Raw genomic sequence first — 19,360 nt, 5'->3', positions numbered from 1 at the left:
AGATGGCACAGGTGACAGACCTCACTATGGCTCTCGCACAGGCATAAGTTCACATGGATGAGGGAACCTGGGTACCAAACAGTGACAGACAAAGCACAAACCCCAACACTAGCCTGTCATGGCCTTCCCTCCCTGGCAGCCTGGGGCACATTGCATGTATGGCCGCCACAGGAAGAAACGCCTCTAGAAGGCCTCTGTCCCCAGACAGCTATCTGCAAGGTACATGGTAGAGGACAGACTTGTACCAGGCCTCTCGGAATTCCCTGAAAACAGACGCTACTGTGGATGAGGAGGTCAGGGCAAAGGGGATTTGGTTTGTGTTGTTTTGCTGAATGGTATTTACTGGACTGGTTCTTTAATTAACTGCCTTGGCAACAGCTGGAGCCACGCACGGCTTGTTCCCAGTGCAGGGAGCAGCTGGAGAGGCAGGATACAGTGTCAGTCGAAGAGCAATGACATTTTTCAGCAATCCTTGACCCATAATGGACTCAATGACATTTCCTGCTAATCTATGGGTTTCTGTACTGGAGAGTTTTATTTTTGGGGAACAGCACTGACTTGTTTTGCAAAGTGACATGGCCATATCCTATGGTCATACAACAGAGCTGTAGGTAGACAGATCCCCCAGCCCCACCACAGCCACATATACATGTGTATATATACATACATATATACATACATATATATATATGTATATATATATATATATGCATATATACTTTTTCCTTTTTTGCCTAAAATGAGAGTTATTTTTTCACAGTCTTGGAGGTCAGAAGTCCCCATGTCATTTCCAATTAGTTTTGTAAGCTTTTAGGGCCAGCTCAGATCAAAACAGAGCTCTGCTGGTCCAGGAGGTTAGGGGCTCACGGTGGCTCAAGATAAAGAACTATTTCTCTACTGATGCCTGTTTGAACAACAGGGGAAAGTGAGGTTCTGTTGGGGTGGGACACTAGTCCCCAAATGCTTTGCAGCATTATCACTACAGAGACAGAGGACAAAAAAAGGTGTGATCTCAGCCTGTAGAGGCCCTTAGGCCCTGCAATTACCTGGGCTGAGATATCTATAAGGGTGAGCTGTTCCCCTGGCAGAGGCTGCCCCCTTAAGGATCTGGCCAGCAAAAGTGGGGACTGCTTTGCGGGCAGCTGTCTGTAAGCCTGGGGGACTAATGGAGGCAGTTAGGCTGCTTGCTCTGCACCTTTCTGGGGCTCAGGCCCTCTGAGAACCTACTAAAAACCATCTTGCCAGACATATGCATGCATGCACCCACCCACAAAATGTTCTCAGTCATGTCTACCCTGGCTCAGGGCTTTCAGACTCATGGAGCAGGGAGTGTCCTGGAGAGGTAGGAGGGAAGTGGAGAGGACATTCAGGAGGCAATGGTGGATTCACATACTGCTGTGATGCAACAGGGGTCTCTAAGCCCAGCCCTGGGCTCTGGAAGATGGAGGTGGTGCAGGCAGATGACACCTCCCTGAAGTGGGTCAGGGAAGCTAAGGGGAATCCAGAGGGCTGGACAGACCCTATTTCCAGCACACCCCAAACAGCCTTTCAATCTAGAACTCAGCAAGTGTCCCCACTGCAGGCCAGTGGAGTAGCCTGTTAGAATAGTCAGCTCAGTTAGGAAGTGACAGAGAACTACAAATGCCAGATGCAGGTACAGAAGAGACCCTTGGCTGGGACCAGGGTACAAGGAGGGGCCAACCATGCAGAGCCAGATTTCCTTTTGATTCTTGTTCTCAGTTTCCACACAGGACGTCAGTTTGAAATATGATGCTGATAAAACACTGCTACAGAGCCTTGCCTTGAACTTTTTCTTTCTTTTTGGTACTGGGGATTGAACTCAGGACTTTGCGCTCATGAGGCAGGCGTGGTGCCACTGAGCGAAATCTCTGGCCCTTGAACCTTATTTTTTCAATGACACACTCAGGCCCCAGGGTAGTTGAGGGGTTGAGAAGCCCCTTCCCTTCCTCAATCAGGATTCAAAGTCTTTTTTTCATGACCACTTACATTTCCACTGAGGCCTAAACAGCAAGAGCAAACACATGCACACACTCCATACACACCCACACCCACACCCGCAAAGGTACATGCACGTACACATAGATATGTGCACAGGATACACATAGCAGCAGTGAGTTAGATCCTGCCAGACAGGTATAAAGATGGAATATGGGGAAAAAAAATCAAGGTACTGGCTCTGGGAGGGAGAACCTTTGCTTTTTGTGCATTTTCATTATAAATAACAAATTAAATAAACTTATCACCTAAGATTGCTGTATTATACTTGAGATTCTTTTTTGTTTGTTTTTTGAGACAGGGTCTCACTATGTAGTTGAGACTGACCTGGAACTCACTATGTAGCCCAGGCTGGTCTCAAACTCACAGCGATCCTCCTGCCTCAGCCTCCTGAGTGCTGGGATTACAGGTGTGTGCCACCATGTCCAGTTTACCAATCTTGATTATGGTAAGGTTATTAATTGTTCATAGTGCCAAGTGTGGTGATGCACACCTGTAATCCCAGCACTCTGGAAGGCTGAGGCAGGAGGATTGCTGTGATTTCAAAGCCATTCTTTTTTTTTTTTTTTTTTTTTTTTTTTTGAGTTGAGATTCTTAAGGCTCAGAATCAGGGACATTCCTCCAACACAAGTGGGCTACGTCTGTCGAAGTGGCCACAATCAGCCTGCTTAGCTGTGAGCAGTCTGCACAGGGCTAAGCCCGGCAGGCTCAGGGCTTCTGATAAGTAGGAATGGTGCCCACTTGGCTTAATTCACTAGAGGCCCTCTCTTCAGTGGGGCACACTGTAGAGTTTAGATGTAGGAACCTCTGCCGTACCCCAGCCACCTTTCTTCAGCCTTGGTAGGAAAAGGCCACCTGTTCTCTAGCACCTGGGCAAATGGCCTGCAGCTTCCTTAAAAGAGGCCCAGGGCCCAGGAAAGCCAAGCCTCACCCCCGTGGTCAACCTGTCTCCTCATGAGGGTGCCTCCAGGGTTTGGATGCTTGCAGCTTTCCTTTGTCACCTGATTGCCCAGTGGGGCAGTCCTGGCCTGGTTCAAAGCTGAAGGTGGAACAGAGTAGGAGTGAGGGTGCCCAGGTCCCCTCATTCTGAGATTCAGTGACACTATGACAGTGTCATCAGCCTGTGAAGGGAGGGAGACAGAAACCCTGTATGGCTCTTATTCCTGGTTGGCAGCAGGACCTCTGTAAGGGTGGCGGCAGGACCACCTAGTCCTACCCCACCCACTGCAGTCTGGACCAAGTGCAATATGAACCTTGCTCCAAGAAGCAGGGCATATGATGGTCCTGGAAACAGGGAGCAGCAGGAACACCCTAGAGGAAGACCCACTGCTAACGACAGTAGGGGAAGCAGATGGCTTGATTGGAGGCAGGGGGTGGCTCCTTCACCTCCCCCAGCCCAGCCAGGGTCAGACTTCATCCTTGGCTGGCTGTGTCAGGGTTGTGATGAAGTTCCCTGCCTCAGTGGCCTTGAGAAGCTCACACTGAGCTTGGGTGAAGCACCTACACAGTGCACACGCACTCCAGTGCATTCTCTTCCGCAACCCCACAGTGAACACAGGCTCAGACTCTCCAGTCCCACACAGAGCACCACAGACACTAGTGGCCCTCTACCCCTTTGTCTCCACCCATGGAGTGGGCACGCAGTGGACACTTTCCCAGTGTCTCCTGGCACCTGTGGTGATGGCCAGCCAGCCCCTACCCGGCACTGTCAACAGGGAACTCACTTGAAGTTCTCAGGGTACTCGGTGATGGCCATGTTGATGACATCCAGGGCATGCTGGTAGTGCTTCTGGGCAGAGAAGAGCAGGGCCAGCAGATGGAGGGCACTGGCATCATCCTTACACACTGCCAGGGCCTCCTGCAGGTGCTTCATAGCACTCGAGATCTGACAGAGGAAACCGCCAGCTTAGAGCTCTTCCCGACTCTAGCGCCAGATGGCAGCCAAGGAGAGGTCCCCCAGGTCCAACTCAAGTGAATCTCTGGCACTGGGATGCAGGGATGGTGCTGTGAGAAAATATATCCCACAAACAGCCTGGCAAGGAGAGACCTTCTGTTCCAGTGGGGACAGAGGGAAGTGGGTTCATGACACAGCACAGAAGATCTGGGTAGACAACAGGAAGCATTTCCTCCATGGGAGGAGTGGAAGCAGTAGGGAGAGGGGGCCTGGCTGCATGCAGACACCCTTCCATGCAGCTTTGCTACCATATCAGCAGAGGCCTGCCCAGAGGAGGTGACAAAACAGGATGCAGAGTCGAGTGCCCAGAAGAAAGGGTCCAGCCACATTCTAGTCCTATTTTTTTTTGTGCGTGTCTCTGCCTCTCTCTGTCTGTCCCTCCCCACTTCCCCCCAAAATTACTAAACCTGGTTCCAAGTCTGGACAGGTAGGAAAAGGCCGGATCAGGCAGGATGGGGAAGCCACAAGTAGAGAGCCTGAGGAGCCACTGCAGCGCCCCTGGGGTAGCTGGAGGAAAGCCTTAGTGCCAGGTGTAGGCAGAGGTACCCTAGCCTCCACCAACTCTGGTTTGCCTGACTTCCTGGGATCCCTGTGACAGAGTACAGGCCTGGCTGCTCTGAGCCTGGAAGGAGCAGGCACAGTGGGGAAGGGCACCTTGTACTGTTACCACCAACTGGGCTGGTGGGACCCCAATACCCTAGCAAATCTATCTGGGCACTGGGGATTTGCAGCTGTGACAGGGTCATGGGGTCAACTCCTGAGCACATCCTACTGGATGAGGCCCACCCCTCTATCACCCTGCCTCACCAGGATGGAGCCCTGTTCCTTGAAAGCCTAGAGGGTAGGGGTGGTACAAGAACTCTACTCCTAAAGAAAGCATTTCTAATTCTTAGCATAACACCTAAAGTCTGAGTCCTAAACCTCCCCCAAAAGCTGCTCTCCTCAATCCCATTTCAATTCTGAACTTCCCCATCCCACCTGCTGCTCAACTAGGGAAGGCAATGCACTCTGAGAGAAACGCTCTCGGTCCCACATGGCCCGGCCTGCACACCCCTGGCAGGATCTGGGGAAAGTTTCCACAAGCATTAAAGAGTAAAAAGAATGCTGGCAGTCACCAACGTAAACACTTCTTCAAAACAGGCTGAGCAATTCCAGTGACTGCAGTGCTCTTTAAGCAGTTTCATGTGACCTGCAAGATGGCCCTGTGCCCCTACACCATCTCCGCCTTCCCTATCAAATGCACACAGAGCCTCTTGATCGGAGATGCCACCTGCCATCTGTCCCCATGGATGTTACTCTTTTGGGTCAGGTAGGGTACTGCAGACACCATAGATTTTTATGAATTCCAAAGGGTTAGGTTCCAGTGGTTCCTGGAGTTCCACCTGCCTGAATTGAGCAGTCTGTGAGCACAGGCTTCACCTTAGAGGGGTTAATGGAGTGAATGTAAACACAAATGAAATGCTTGCTTATCTTCTACTCCTTCTTCTTTCCAAATGTCCCAGAGATGGCAGAGAGGCACAGCACCGTGGAGCTGGTCAGCATCAGAGCCAAGCCCCCACCTGGGGTCCGGGGTCCTCAATCCGGCTGGGCCATGATGGAGAGAAGGGCCTAGACCCAGCCTGACCCAGGTCAAGCCAGCCTCTTCTCATGCTGTGGGTTTAGGGCACTGACCACCATCTCTTCCTCACTGTTAGATTCGTTTCCCAGGACCCATGAGCCTTCTGTCCCCACACACTGCTAACGCTCATTCTCCTTGCCCCCAGCAGGCACGGAGGCCATGACCAGGTATGGATGGAGTGAGGGGAGTGGCCAGGAGGTGGCGGCTCGTCAGTCTGCTAGATACCTGCTCTGGTGGTCCTGGAAGACAGTCTGACCTGTTGGTCCCCCCCGCCCCGCTCTCACTTCAGACGCGAGCAGAGGCAAGAGCTGGTGCTCTGGAGTCAGGTGGGGGCAAGTAGCCCAGATCTGTCATTGCCTAGCTGGCACCTAGTGCAAGGGAAATTTGCCTCTGTGAGCTGTACTTTCTCTGCAGCAAAATGAAAAGAATGAAGAGAATCATCCTACCTACTGCAGAGGCTGAGACACTGAATGAAAATGTTTCTACAGAGTGCTGGCACAGGGTGCTTTGGAAAGGGTGGGTTTCCTTCTGCAAGCCTTCCAAGGTGCTGCTCTGAAGGAACTGGAAAGACCTGAGGCAATGCTCTTTCGTGTATGCCCTCAAGTCTTGAGAGATACTTTAGCTCCAGTTAACTGTCTATAATAGGGCTCTGCCTTCCCTGGAACCTTGTGAGTTTTCCTTTTTTCTTTTTTTTGGTGCTAGGGAGCAGACCCAAGGTTACTCACATGCCAAGCATGTGCTCTCCTACTGAGATAATACACCCAGCCAATTAATTTAAGACTCTTGTCGCTAAGCCAGGTACGGTAGCACTCTGTGAGGCTGAAGCAGGAGGATCACAAACTCAAGGCTTGCTCTTAGAGTCCATTCAGAGGCCCTCAACCTTCTGAGGCTGACAAGACCTGGGGTCCCCAAGGAAACTGGGCACCAGGCTCCAAAAACCTGGAAAACCAGTTATCTCTCTGCAGATGGGCACTATTCATCAGAGATGGGTGAATAATTAAAGAGATTAAAAAATGCATCACCAAAGGTTTATCATTAACTTGACTGGCAAGAAAAGCACTAGGTTCTTTTACAGAGGACTAAAAATAAAGCTGTCTCAGGTATCTTTCCCTCCGTGTTCCTGGGGGCAGAGTGATGCCCTGGTGAGAGGCACAGAGAGGCCCAGTGCCTGGTCTGGGGCAGAGTCAGAAGCGTGGGGGTGGAGGAGGGGCCATGTGAGTCATGGAGAAAGGGTGCAGCCGATGACAGCGGGGTCACGGGGGAGAAAATGGCTGAGACAGAAGGACCTAGAGGGAGACGTGACGTCAGACCAGGTGACACAGGGGCTTGGGTCAAGGGTCAAGGTGTGGGGTGAGAGAGAAAGAGTTCCAGCAGTGAGAGCCACTGCGGCAGTGAGAAGAGTAGCCAGGCCGATGCGGGCTCCTAGGAGGATGATGCAGGGACAGGATGCAGGGTCCCTGCTATCCCCAGCTAGAAGAGAAAGCTCTTGGAGCTTACTGAAGACACAAGTGGGAAGAGGACCCTGGCCCTGCACCCAAATGGGATTGAGGCTCGTTTGGTGGAGGAGCTCAGGGCAGCCTTGGTTCCCTCAGAGACTAAATGAGGCTCTGTGGCCCTCACCAGACAATAAGGCTTTCCCAGCTGGGGCGGAAGACACCCCACTCTATAGCTACAGTGTGCAGAAGAGCAGAGGATGGTCTGAAGGGCTTGGGGAGTCCCTACTGAGCCAGTGTCCTCAGCCTGGGGAAGAAGGCGGATCTGGGGCAGAGTCTTAGGAGGTGGCAGTGATCCTAGCAGGGTGAGGCAGTCAGTACACAGGAAGGCCCTATGAGGCCCCAGAAGCAGAAGCCTGAATGTGGTGTTCAGGGAAAAGCTCTGGAGTCACACTAAGAACCCCCAGAAAGATCTCCATGTGCCAATCATTCTGCTTTTCGAGGATCTCAGGAGAAGGTCAAGGGAGCCAGCACTTGTGCAGACACGGTTGTGGTCATTTCTGAACTTCTCAGGAGACTGCCCTGTTCCAGGGGAGGCAGGGCTGCGTTCACACTCGCTGACTGCACAGACATGCTCACATGACAGGTAAGAAAGTGGAGGCTCAGAGAGGTCAAGTCACTTGCTGATGAGCACACAGCTGGTAAGTGGAGTTGCCAGGAGGAAGTTGGCAGACCCAGGGCCCTGCGGGTTAGGAACTGTGAGAAACCTACCTGTCGAACGAGGGCCAGCTGCAGGGAGACATAGAGGATGATCTGGGGGTCATCAGGCGCCAGTTCCTGGGCTCTGTATGGGGAAGTGACAAGTCAGTTGCCAACAACGGATCAATCAGCATGTGACCCGGGCCTGCTTTGGAGGGGCACCCAGCTGGGAGACGATGGCTGGGAGAGGACTCACAGGCAGCACAAGGCAGGAACAGTGGCTCTGAGGGCTTCACCAGCTGAAGCAGGGCCACCTGGGATGGGAGCCCCAACATGACAACCTAGGGGAAGAGCTAGGGGTGGGGACAGACAGCAAGTGTGTCCATACCACACAAAGCCCCAGCACCTGTCAGCCTGCTACAGCCTGTGCACCAAAGGACAGAGGGTAACGCCTCTTGCAGGTAGAGGGCTGGAGACAGCCTCTCTGGGCAAGAAGCCTTGAGAATAAAGAACAAATGGGGAGATGGGAAAAGACCCCCATTCCCCAGAGCTCCAGGGCCTTAGAATTGGAACCTGCCCCAGATAGGGGGAGTCCCAGACAGGCCCCACATAGCAAAACTGCCACCTCTGTGTTGAGGAGGGAGCAAGGCACACAGGCTCAAAGGGCCAATGTTCAGGTGGGAGGTGGAGACGGCAGGGGGCGGGGATGGGGTACAGTGAATAAAGGCTGATCAATGACAGCCTGAGACCCCAGGCTGCCAGGAAGTCTCTGCTAAGGTCTGTAGGTGACTGGGAGGGGCTGGAAGGAGGCAAACACTATGGATATTGTAGGTGTTTTCCTGGTTTATCTCATGTAGTTATCACAACAGTTGCGGGTTATTATTCCCACTTTAGATCCCTGAGCGTGGCAGCAGCTGTAGCACCAGTTCCTAGTTGACCACCTGGGTCCATAGTGTTGAAGGCCAGAGGCCCAGGGCTGAGGATAGCCTGTCCCTCTGGAGGACCTCTCAGCATTTTAGTTCTCTGGTCTAAAAAATGCAGAGAGACCCCACCACTTCACAGAGGTGAACATGTGAGAGTCACATGAGCTAAGGCATGTGAAATGCCACCTCCGGCTCCCAAAGGCAGGAGGTGCGCCTGCACTGAAGGGGAGTCTCCTTACCTCTCTAGTGTCTGCAGCGCCTTCCGATGTAATTCATCTTGCTTAGACTTCAGGGTGGCTGTGGAAGACAAGATGGAATTCGAGCTGTATCCCCAGTCCTCCTTGCCCCATCCTCGGCACAGGAGCTCTGCCTGGAGAAAACCAAGGGGCCCTGCCTGGAAAACCTCAAAGTCTGGCACTGTTGCCCTCACCTCCTGGTACATTCTATGTTCCCTGCTACTTATACCAAGTTGGCCTACTCAGAGGCTCACGCCCATAAGCACTGTGCAACCAGGAGTCCCACCCAAGGCCCCCTAGCCTATAGAGAAAGGCTCCACCTTCACCTGGCCAGGTGCCTTCCTAGGCTTTACAGTCACCCAGCTACTGCTGACCCTTAACAGCACCCAGCTTTAAATGCAGCAGGGCAGATGTTCTTGGCCTGGGGGGCACACTAAACACCTACGGTCCACTCAGACTGGACTTGGTCCCACCGGAAGGACCAGGTGCTGAGTTGCCAGAGCCCCCCAGCTTAGAAAGCTATAAACACAGCTGCTGCTTGGACAGGGGACAAGGCAAAGAGGCTGCTTTGATTGAAGCTGTCTGTGACAGAGGGACTGGTGCCTCCCGCACTAGCCCATGCAGGGATCATGGATATTTTTAACACTGTGACTGACAGTTCTGAGAAGCAGGAGCTGGTCCTGTGCCAGGCTCCCTTATGTGGCTTCCTCCCCTCCTCAGACAAGTTGGGCTGGAAGAGGCCTCTGAGGCCAGGCAGAGGGACTCCCAGAAGTTGGCACTCTGGGGTGGGGGAGGGGGAAAGGGTCCGTCCTGTTCCAGGTCAGATCAGAGTGGGTAGCCAACATTCCCAACCCTCAGCTGCAAGGACACCATTATGCTTTCTATCTAAATGTCCCCCGAGAGACTCCTGCACTCAGGGGCAGGGTTTTTAGAAAGTAATTGAATCTGGGGGTGCTACACTGACTTTCTGTTAGTAGGTGGGGCCTGACTGGGGGAGGCAAGTCACTGAGGGTGTGACCAGAAATCTCCCTCCCCGGCTGGCCACTTCTCTCTCTGCTTCTCAGCTGCCATGACGTGGACAGCTTTCCTCTGCCCAGCCCTTCCACCAGGGCTTCCTGGCTCAGAGCCAGACAACTATGGACTAAAAATGTGAGCCAAAATAAACCTTTCCTCCTGTAAGTTGCTGGTGTCAGGTATTTTGTCCCAGCAACAGAGAAAGTGATTAAGACAGACAGCAAAATAGGTGCCTGCCTGATTGATTGGGTAGGCTTCAGCTGAGCTAGCAGGGCCAGTGCAAGAAGGAATGGAATCAGCCAAACATAAGTATTTATTAGATATGTGCTGTGTACTCAGCACTACCATATGTGAAGGAGAATTAAAAGACCCCAGAAGATCACAGTGGTGACAAGAATGAAGCCACAGAGGGGTAGAGGGCTCACAGGCACCTATACGGAAGGCACCAGGACAAGCGTGGTGGCGCACGCCTGTAATCCCAACACTTGGGAGGCTGAGGCAGGAAGATCACCATAAGTTCAAGGCCAGTCTAGGCTAAATAGTAAGTTCAAGGCCAGACTGGACTGAAGCTTGTCTCAAAACAAACAAACAAACAAACAAACAAAAACAGGCAGTAGGAGTGCACAGAACACAGCAGCCTGGCTCTGAGGGGCTGGCCAGGCCTAGGATGAAGAAAGACCGACTCCCAGAATAGAGGCGTGATGTTGTATTGCAGCCATCTGAACAAGAGTAGACAGAGCAGGCCAAGAGAGCATGTGTGTATGTGTGGGTGTGTGTACATACAAGTGCATCCATCCCAGAAGCAGACAGCATCTGTGGAAATTGCGGGGTGGCGGGGTGGGGGAGTGGCTAGTGGAACAAGATGCTCTGGAGTCCGGAATCAAACCTCTGTTCTCAGGCGAAGGTCTCTCAGGGCCTGGCACTCACCGTCAGTGGCCTGCAGGCTATAGCTGAGACCCAGGGCCAAGTAGCCCTTGGGGAGGAACTCCCCAGCCTCCTCACCGAGGCCGATCACGATCATGGCAAAGTTTTCCGCCTCTTCCAGCTGCAAAGAGGAAAGGCAGAGGTCACTGGGGATGGCTTTGCTGCCCTCAGCCTCACAGGCAACATACAGCCTGTGACATACCCTCTGGGTAAATGAAGATGAGAACAGAGCTGTCTCACACACAGGCAGCATGACCAGAGGCTGGGCTCATCTGGGCCATTCTACCACTGAGTGGAAGAACCAGCTATTTCCTCTGCCAGAAAGCGACTCCCAGGACCTGTCCCCCAAGAGTGAGTGAGTGGGTATGTGTGTGTCTCGTGCTCAAAGTCACAGGATGCCGTTTCTAGGTCCCCCAAGATCCAGTCCTTCAAAGTCTGCTGCCCTGGGAGCATGTCCTCAAGGGGGACCCATCTGTGTGGCTCTCTTCATGTGGCTCTGCAAGGGACCTGTGTTGGCGCCTGCACTGCTCAGCAGTCAGAGGGGCCAGAGTGAGGACATGGACTTTGCTGCAGAGTGTGCAAGCTGTGACTCGGCTACATCTGGCACTCACTCCCTCACAGAGCAGGCGCTCCAACTTGCAGGGGAAAAAGGCCTGGGGCTTGTTTTTGTCCCAGGAGCAGGGGACTGTTCTAGTTGGAAAAGGACCAACTGGCATGAGTCATGCGTGAACACGTCATCACACACACCCGGGTCCGGCCTCACGGACACCCACAGCAGACAGGCTGGCTGGGATGGCAGGGTACACCACAGCCAGGGGTAAGAGCTGTGCCCATTCTGACCCAAGAGCCTCCAAGAAACGCCCCCTCCCTCCTACCCCACCTGCCTCATGCCCGCTGTGGCAGCATACCCACTTTTGTACAGACCATGAGAACACCAGCTGCCAGAGGAGGCAGGATGCTCCTCCCAACACTGAGGTCCCCCCCAACCCCCAGCAAGAGGCTGGACACATCACATTCAAACCTTCCAGCACCACCAACACAAACGCCCTGTAACCACAGGTATCTCCCAGACAGGGGCTCGTAAAGTCAGTCAAATGGGGGGCAGGATCCAGGCCCATGTAGGGACAGGCTCAGCCCCAGTGAATACAGGCAGCTCCGGGCATCCTGGAGCCTGACCGTTGGCTGTATCAGGGGAGGGTGTACGAGTAGGGTCTACCTCTCTCTGGAGTCTGGACTGAGGCCCTGAGGCAGAGGCCGCTGCTGTGGGGAGTGAGGTGGCTGAAGTGAAGCCTCTGGGGAGAGGGAGAATCTAAAACATGCAAGACTTCAACGTACTACAAGAAGTACCAATACCACAGTAATTTCTTTCTAGTCCCACCCACATAGCTGGCTTCCCCAATGTGGAGACACTGCGGTGACTATAAGGGAAAGAATTGTTATTAATTCTATTGAGACAATAGACAGTACAACAGCACACACTATTCGTAGACATGGGTGCTATGCAAAAGGGGAGAGTGCTGTCTCAGCAAAAACTAAAACTAAGATTACAGAAACTAATATTTTCTGAATAATGAAAAAAAAAACCTAAAACTAAAATCAAAACAAAACACTTTAGGGCTGGGGATTTGGCTCAGTGGTTCTGCCACCTGCCTCTCAAGCACAAGGCCTGAGTTTGATCCCTGGTACCAAAAACAACAACAATAGAAAACACACTTTATATGATATGCACTATTTCCCTTCACCCAAGCAAGTGTCAGAATGTGCAAGTCTGGTGTACCTGACTTTGCTTCCTTTGCTGAGAAGTCCCTCACAGACTGGCTCTCTGCATAGAGGCCAGGCTGTCTGGTAGTAAGGACAGAACACCAGGGCAACACTGCCAGACTTCAAGTTCTGGCACAGCTACTTCCTGTGTGGCCTTGAGCAAGTCACCTCATTTTGCTGTGCTTGGTTCCCTTTTCTGTAAAAAGTTACTGCACTTTGCTGTGCCTCGTTTCTTCTTCTGTAAAATGGGGATACTAAAGGTAACTGGCTGAGATGACCTGAGTGTTCACAGCAGTGCCTGACTGAACATCAAGTACTATTAGCAGTTACTGCATCTGCAGTACTATTATATCTCCATTTACACATCACAATGGCTACACATTTATACACACACATACATACACTGGAAAATGAGGAAATGCCATAAAAGCCTCTAGAACCTAAACAGGGGACAGTACCACCTGGCTTTTGTGTCTTGGTCTGATCTACAGTCACAGAAAAAGGAGTGGCTACACAAGGACATGTTGGTGACTCTGCAACAGTCTGCTCCGCCAGGTTGCTCCAGTTCTCTGACCCCAGCAGAGTCCATCCACCCTGTACCATTCACTCAGCAGCTCCACACCGTTCCAAGACACCCCTTCCATGGGGAATCTTTCCAGCCTGTTCTCAGATGGGCTACCTCAGCTTAGTGCACTAAATGTCTATTCCACAGCAGACTAATGGGTATGGCCCTGTGATCTGACAACACTGCCTCACAGGATGGATCTGAGAGGTCTGTCACCCGCTCTCAGCATCTTCCTCCCACTTTGTATGTCAGGTACCTCAGGTGCCCTGCTGGCTCCACATTTCCTGTCATGGTTTCTAAAGTTAACAATAGCTATGGGCTCTTGAGGAGGGGCTGCTGCTTCTGTGACCAGTTCAGGTCATGGTACTGGCCCTCCTTTCCAGGGTTCCTGTCAACCCTCCTCCTTCCCATAATGCAAAACCTCTCTAATATCTTTCTTGCCCAGGGCAGCCAAGTCACCTTGCTAGAAATCCCAGGGGGAGTCCCCTGCTTCTTCCCTGAGGCTCACCTGGCCTCCAGCTACCTGATGGTACAGGCATTTCACAGCCAGAGATTGGGAGCATAGGTGGCCTATCCAAGGTCACCTGGATGGAAGCATAGAACTGCATTTCCAGGGCAGGTCTCCTGACTCTAAGGCTGTCTGCTTCATGGCTGCCTGCTGTGGCTTCCCATTGTCTCCTCTCTGGCATGTTAGAAAAGGATGCGTCCAAGGGTATACGGTTGTGATGGACTGGTTTTGCTTTGCATAAGTAAGGAAGGACTCTCCATGGTTTACATTTCCTCTCTCTCCAGCTGTCCTACCATGGTCCCTCCAGGGCTGCCTCAGTGAATCAGCCTGCAGTGGGCTGAAGAGCTTCTCCCTGGATTCTTCAACCTCTTCTCTGCCCAAGGACCAAGAAAGTCCACTTATGAGCCAGCAAGGCTCTGTTTCGAGACACCGCCAGTTCCTTCTCACGCCTTCCCACCGAGCTCAGAGACTACTGTTAGCTGCTCTGTGGAAAATCCACCTTTTCTTCCAGGGAAGAGTGGCATGTTCTAACTTCTAGAAGGTGTCACAGGAGAGCCGACATTGTCTTTGCCCTGCGTCATGAACATATAGTTCATCTTCTCACTCTGCCCACTCCTGAATTTAAAAATTGAAGATCAAGGGGCCGGGATCAAGCTCAATGGTGCCACCACCTGCTTCACAAGTGTAAGGTCCTGAATTCAATCCCCAGTACCAAAGACAAAACAAAAGAAAAAAACTATAATAGTACATAAGATCCTAATGTCATAATTGACAATGTGAAATAGGAAGAAAAGGGCTAAAGGTGTAGGGAAAGTGGGAAGGGTGGGGGAAAGGTAATAAGGGAAAAGAAAAAATATAAGAATGAAAAAATGTAAAGGGCTAAAGGTGTAGGGAAAGTGGGAAGGGTGGGGGAAAGGTAATAAGGGAAAAGAAAAAATATAAGAAAATGAAAAAATGGAAATAAAGTGTTTGTAAATGGGGAGGGGAGGAGGGGGTGAAGGGAGAGCAGGGACAAGGGGAAAAAGGAGAACCAAGACCTGTCGTGTAAAGGTACAATGATGAATGTAACTGTACTGTATACCTAGAATGTACCAATAAACTCAACGAAAGAAAAAAAAAAAACACAAAAAACCAAAACCAAAACCAAAACAAAACAACTGAAGGTCAAGACATAAAGGCCTCGCCTGCTATCTCAAAGGTGCTGTACCAGTGATACCGACCACTTCTTGGGTACCTGCCAGGTGCTCAGCAGGGACACTCCTTACCTCTGATGTTCACAGCTACTCTGTCAGTGGAGGTGACGTCCCCGATGGCAGATGAGGAAACAGGTGCAGACAGGGCAAATAATCCCCTCAAAGTCACACAGCTAATGAATGCGTATGTGGGAGTTGAACCCCGTTCTTTCTCCACAGCCTGTGCTCTTTCACAACCCCCACAGCCCCATTGGGGGACATGTGTCTCACAAGCCCATGTTCCATTTCATAGCCCTCTGCCATCTGTGTGCAATACAACATACAACACACCCCATCCTCTATGCCACCTACAGGGCAGTTTCCACTTTTGAAATTGAATGAATTTTAAATAAATCTGTTTGGAGGGATGCTAAAACATGTCTGTACCTATTTACGTATTTTCTCCTGCTCCCAAAATGGGGTCCTAGCAGGATGCTAGGCCATGTCAAACCAAGGCTGCCTGCAAGCCTCTTTGATTTCGGCACTATCGCTGTATCCCCAGCTCAGAGCTTGGGAAGCCCTCCCAACCCAAAGAGCCTCAGCCATGCTCCCCCCAACATTAAACCTGCTTCAGCCACCCCACCATATAGTCAGCAGGTGACCATGCAAGACCTTCTGTTGACCTCACCTGGGGGTCCCGTGGTCTCAGATCCAACCCCAGCCTGGGGTGACCCACAATGGCTCTGGGCACAAGAACAGGATTCAGGGATGGACAGCGGATGCTCCACCCCTGAGCACATGGCCACTAGGCTGGTTCTGCCTGACAAAACTTGTTTTTCAAGTGTCCCAGTTTCAGCCTCCCTTCCTGCTACCCAGGCCAAATGGTCTACCTCCCAGATTTCTGTCCTCAGCTCATTGGGCCTGGCTGGGTGATGGCTGGGCCTGCTGAAGGTTGATGTGTGCCAGAGCCATGAAGGTAGGGGACAGGGAGGGTGTCCAACATCTTTCTGGAGTCACGTCCTGCCTCATGCACTCAGCCTGTCTGCGTACGGTCAGACTCTTTTCCTGCTATGGCCTCCTGCTATGGCCTCCTGGCCTCCTTGGAGAACAGAACGCCCTGGGCTGGGCTACAGGGAGAGAAAACTATCCAGAGGGGAGGGAGACCATGGAACCCAGCGTAGACCTCTCACCTGTTCCCACCCTATGTGCCACCTCCTATGTGTGGGCTTCCCTGGGGGGCCAGTGTGTAAGGTGTGGTGAGTGAAGCAGATGGATCCCCACCTCACTGGGAAGCCAAGGGCCACACAAGGCAGAGCTGCTTGTGAAGAGACTGTGCTCCCAGGTCAGCAGGGTCCCCCACCCCTAGCTCTGGGCAGGTTTTCAAGGAAGACAGAAGACAGTCTTGAATTCACGAAGCAATGAGTCATAACACAGGTGATCAGTGTCCAAGGTGGGTACGAGTGGGGCTTCAGGAGGCGGGAGGGGGTGGTCCAGACCAAGGAGGCTGCAGGCAACCCATCCCCAGTCACCGGCCTGTGTCTGATTTAAATGCTGGTTCCAAGCAGACCAACACTCAACGTACTGCTGAGAGGAGGTTAATCAGCTTGCCCTTCCCTCCGACCCGATGACAAGTCTGCATGTTTAAGCTTCCTTTTGGGCTTTTCTATTTATGTTGTCATTGATTACTTTGCTCCTAACTCATCTGATTTCAATTTGGACTGATTTGATCCTAATTTTATTACCATGTAATCTGAATGCACATAATTACTGTAATTATGCTGCAGAGGGAAACAACTCTTCCATGGTGGGAAGACCTAAATTTAGGGCTTCCTGGCAAGGGTGCGCTGGCTGGGTGGACCCAAAGCTCCCTAGTGCTGGCAGCCTTTGGGAACGCAGATGCCCACCCCTCCCCCTGGGCCCCCAGAGATGAGGGTATTTCAGGTTTCATCTCAATCATGAGTTTGAGGCCTCTCTCAGGAGGCCCAGAAGAAGCAGAGGTCTGAGCTGGGGGGTCTCTTTGTATCTTTCAGCTCCCACCACCCTCTGCTGCACAGGCTCAGCCTGGGGTGCTCCATCTGCCTGCACTCCCACACCACCCACACCCAACCCAAGGCTTGCTCAGAAGGACATCCCACCTCAAGATACCAGCAGCCTTCTCAAAAGTCTCAGGGAGCACAGGTTCCCTGATAATGATGGGGCTTGGGAAAGCAAGCTGTGATGGGAGGGCCTGCCAGCAGCACACCTGTATCTTTCCAACCCTGGGATCCCTGTCAAAAGCTATGCCAACCAGCAGCCTCCCTGACCATCCTGATAAATTACATGCCTTTCTCAAGACCAATTGTGGGTGTAAAACTTAACCACCTTAACACACTGCCTCTTCCAAAGCCTAGAGCCCACTAAAGGATCAGTTTTATTAATTCTCCCCTCTTCTCAGTCTGAGGCTCTCCTCTGAGTAAGGTGCAGGGGGATCCAGGGCTGGCACTTCAAATACAGGGGATCTGAGCACATGGAGAGAAAAGGAAAGGTACTGTTTTCACCCCCTCTTGAGCAAGGGAGTCTTCCTCTCTGAAACAGAGAGATGGTGCAGCTCATGGGGCAGCAGGTAGAAGGATCCAGGAGGGAGATGAGCTGTTTCCTGTACTGGGATAAATCGTTAGAATGTGGACTCTGCAGGGAGCTTATCACTTTCCTTCCTGGGGGGGGGCTAATGATTTGTCCACTGGACACAGAAGAGGAGAGAATGGCAGGGTGTGTTGTTAAGGCTGCTAACTATGAAGCATCTGCTGGAGGCACTTGGAGCCTGGACCCTGCTGCCTTAAACAAGCTGGGTACACAGCAGTGAGGGATGTACTGGGGTATCAGGCCCACAGAAGTCAGGAAGGACAACTCTGAGCCAAGCACTCACTCTAGGAGAGCTCAGGCCCAGAATGTAGATGAAGAAACTGGGGCTATTTGGCTTAAAGGAGAAATGGAGGGAGGAAGCCAAGATATGGGGAGGACAGCCACTTGTTCTGTGTCATCAAGAGGGTAAAAATAGGACCATCCTGACATCAGGAGGCTGACTGGGACTTAAGGAAACTCAAGACTGTCCGGAAGTGAGCTCCTTGTTTGAGTAGCTATCCACACAGAGCACCCCTGGGCTGGAGTTGCAGTCAAGAAGACCTGGCCCAGGGCCCTGGATTCCTGGCTCTGTGCCTCTCACCGCCCCAAGTTACTAATGCCTTGAGGGGGTCTTCGGGTCCCGCAGTAAAGATGAGGTCGGTGGAGCGGATACTGCTCGAGCTGCAGCCTTCCAAAAGCTTAGCTTCCTTAGCAGAGGGCAGGGAATAGGCAGAGGAACCCAGGGCAGGGTTATAGCCAAAAGCAAGGAAGAGAGAGCCAGACATAGTGGTGTGTACCTATAATCCCCACACACTGGGAGGCTGAGGCAGAAGGATCGTAAGTTGAAGCCCAGATTGGGGAATTTAGAAACTTAACAAGATTTTGGTTCAAAATTTTAAAAATGGCTGGGGATGTAGTTCTGAGGAAAGGCCCTGGGTTCAATCCCCAGTATTGCCCCCACCCATCCAAAACCACCAAAAGAGCAAGGAGATGGGTTCACTTCTGCCAAGGGCAAGCTCTGATCCTAGCATCAGCCTGGCCAGCCCTTACATGTTAGATGTAAAGCCACCTAAAATCTCTGAGATAATGTGTCAGTCCAGGCAACTCCAAGGTCTTGCCCACAGTGCACCCCCTGTAATGAGGGCAACTCTACTTTTTCTCCATGTGACACTCTGGAGACCATATTGCAAGGAAGAAACACAGACCTGATACCATCCTGAGTGAGGCGACCTGCTGTGGAGACTGGGGCCAGCGGTTTCTAAGAACCCTTCCCTCAACCACACACACAGCCAGGAGCCTCACCTCCATGCCAAGCCAGTCTCACCCTGGAACCTCATGCCCATCTGCTGCACCCCCCACCCTGCCCAGCCCCACACCACACTCACCCAGTGCAGGGACCCGATGCAGACCTTGGCAGCCATCAGGGGCACGGTAGGGTCCGAGGGCCGCAGCTTCATGCATTCCCGCAGTAGCGACACAGCGTAGGATGACTGCAGAAGCAATAGCAGGGTCACTGGCTGCTGGGTCTCCACAACTGGGGGCCTTGTGCCCAGGGCAGGGGAGGTTCCCTAACAACCAGTCCCTGCTCTGTGTGCCTTTCCTCCCAAGCATCAGGAACCGGCCCCAGCGGAGGAGTTCAGGGTGTGTGGGCAGGCGGGTCCCTCCCTGGGCTTCAGTTTCCTCACCTGGAGAATGGATGCTGCGACCTTGCCACAGCTGGGGAGAGGGCACTGATTAAGCTCCAAACTCCCAACAGTTTAGCTGTCTTAGTGGAGGGCAGGGAGGACCTGACAGCACAACAGCTAAGGTGACAACAGATGGAAGCGTTCCAAAAGGAATGCAAATGTGAGTCATTTCAGAGGTCAAAGGGGCTCTCTAAATGTGCATTGGGAGACAGGAGAGTGGGACCTGGAGGGTACACAAAGGCTGGCAGAGA

The 19,360-nt window shown here is 52.2% G+C and overlaps 1 protein-coding gene across 1 annotated transcript in view; it reads right to left on the bottom strand.

Moving 5' to 3' along the window:
• Ttc7a (tetratricopeptide repeat domain 7A) overlaps positions 1-19,360 on the bottom strand; it is a 104,358-nt gene that overhangs the window by 34,628 nt on the left and 50,370 nt on the right. The window contains exons 10-14 of the mRNA XM_010615787.3: positions 18,810-18,914; positions 10,821-10,938; positions 8,883-8,940; positions 7,793-7,865; positions 3,741-3,901 (exon numbers count right to left, since the gene is read on the bottom strand). Of these exons, the coding sequence (XP_010614089.1) occupies positions 3,741-3,901; positions 7,793-7,865; positions 8,883-8,940; positions 10,821-10,938; positions 18,810-18,914 (515 nt within the window). The remainder of the gene's footprint in view (positions 1-3,740; positions 3,902-7,792; positions 7,866-8,882; positions 8,941-10,820; positions 10,939-18,809; positions 18,915-19,360) is intronic.

The sequence above is a fragment of the Fukomys damarensis genome, unplaced genomic scaffold (assembly GCF_012274545.1).
Source record: "Fukomys damarensis isolate Sample0158 unplaced genomic scaffold, DMR_v1.0_HiC HiC_scaffold_2, whole genome shotgun sequence".
Taxonomy (NCBI): domain Eukaryota; kingdom Metazoa; phylum Chordata; class Mammalia; order Rodentia; family Bathyergidae; genus Fukomys; species Fukomys damarensis.
This window is presented reverse-complemented; position numbering and strand designations above follow the sequence as displayed.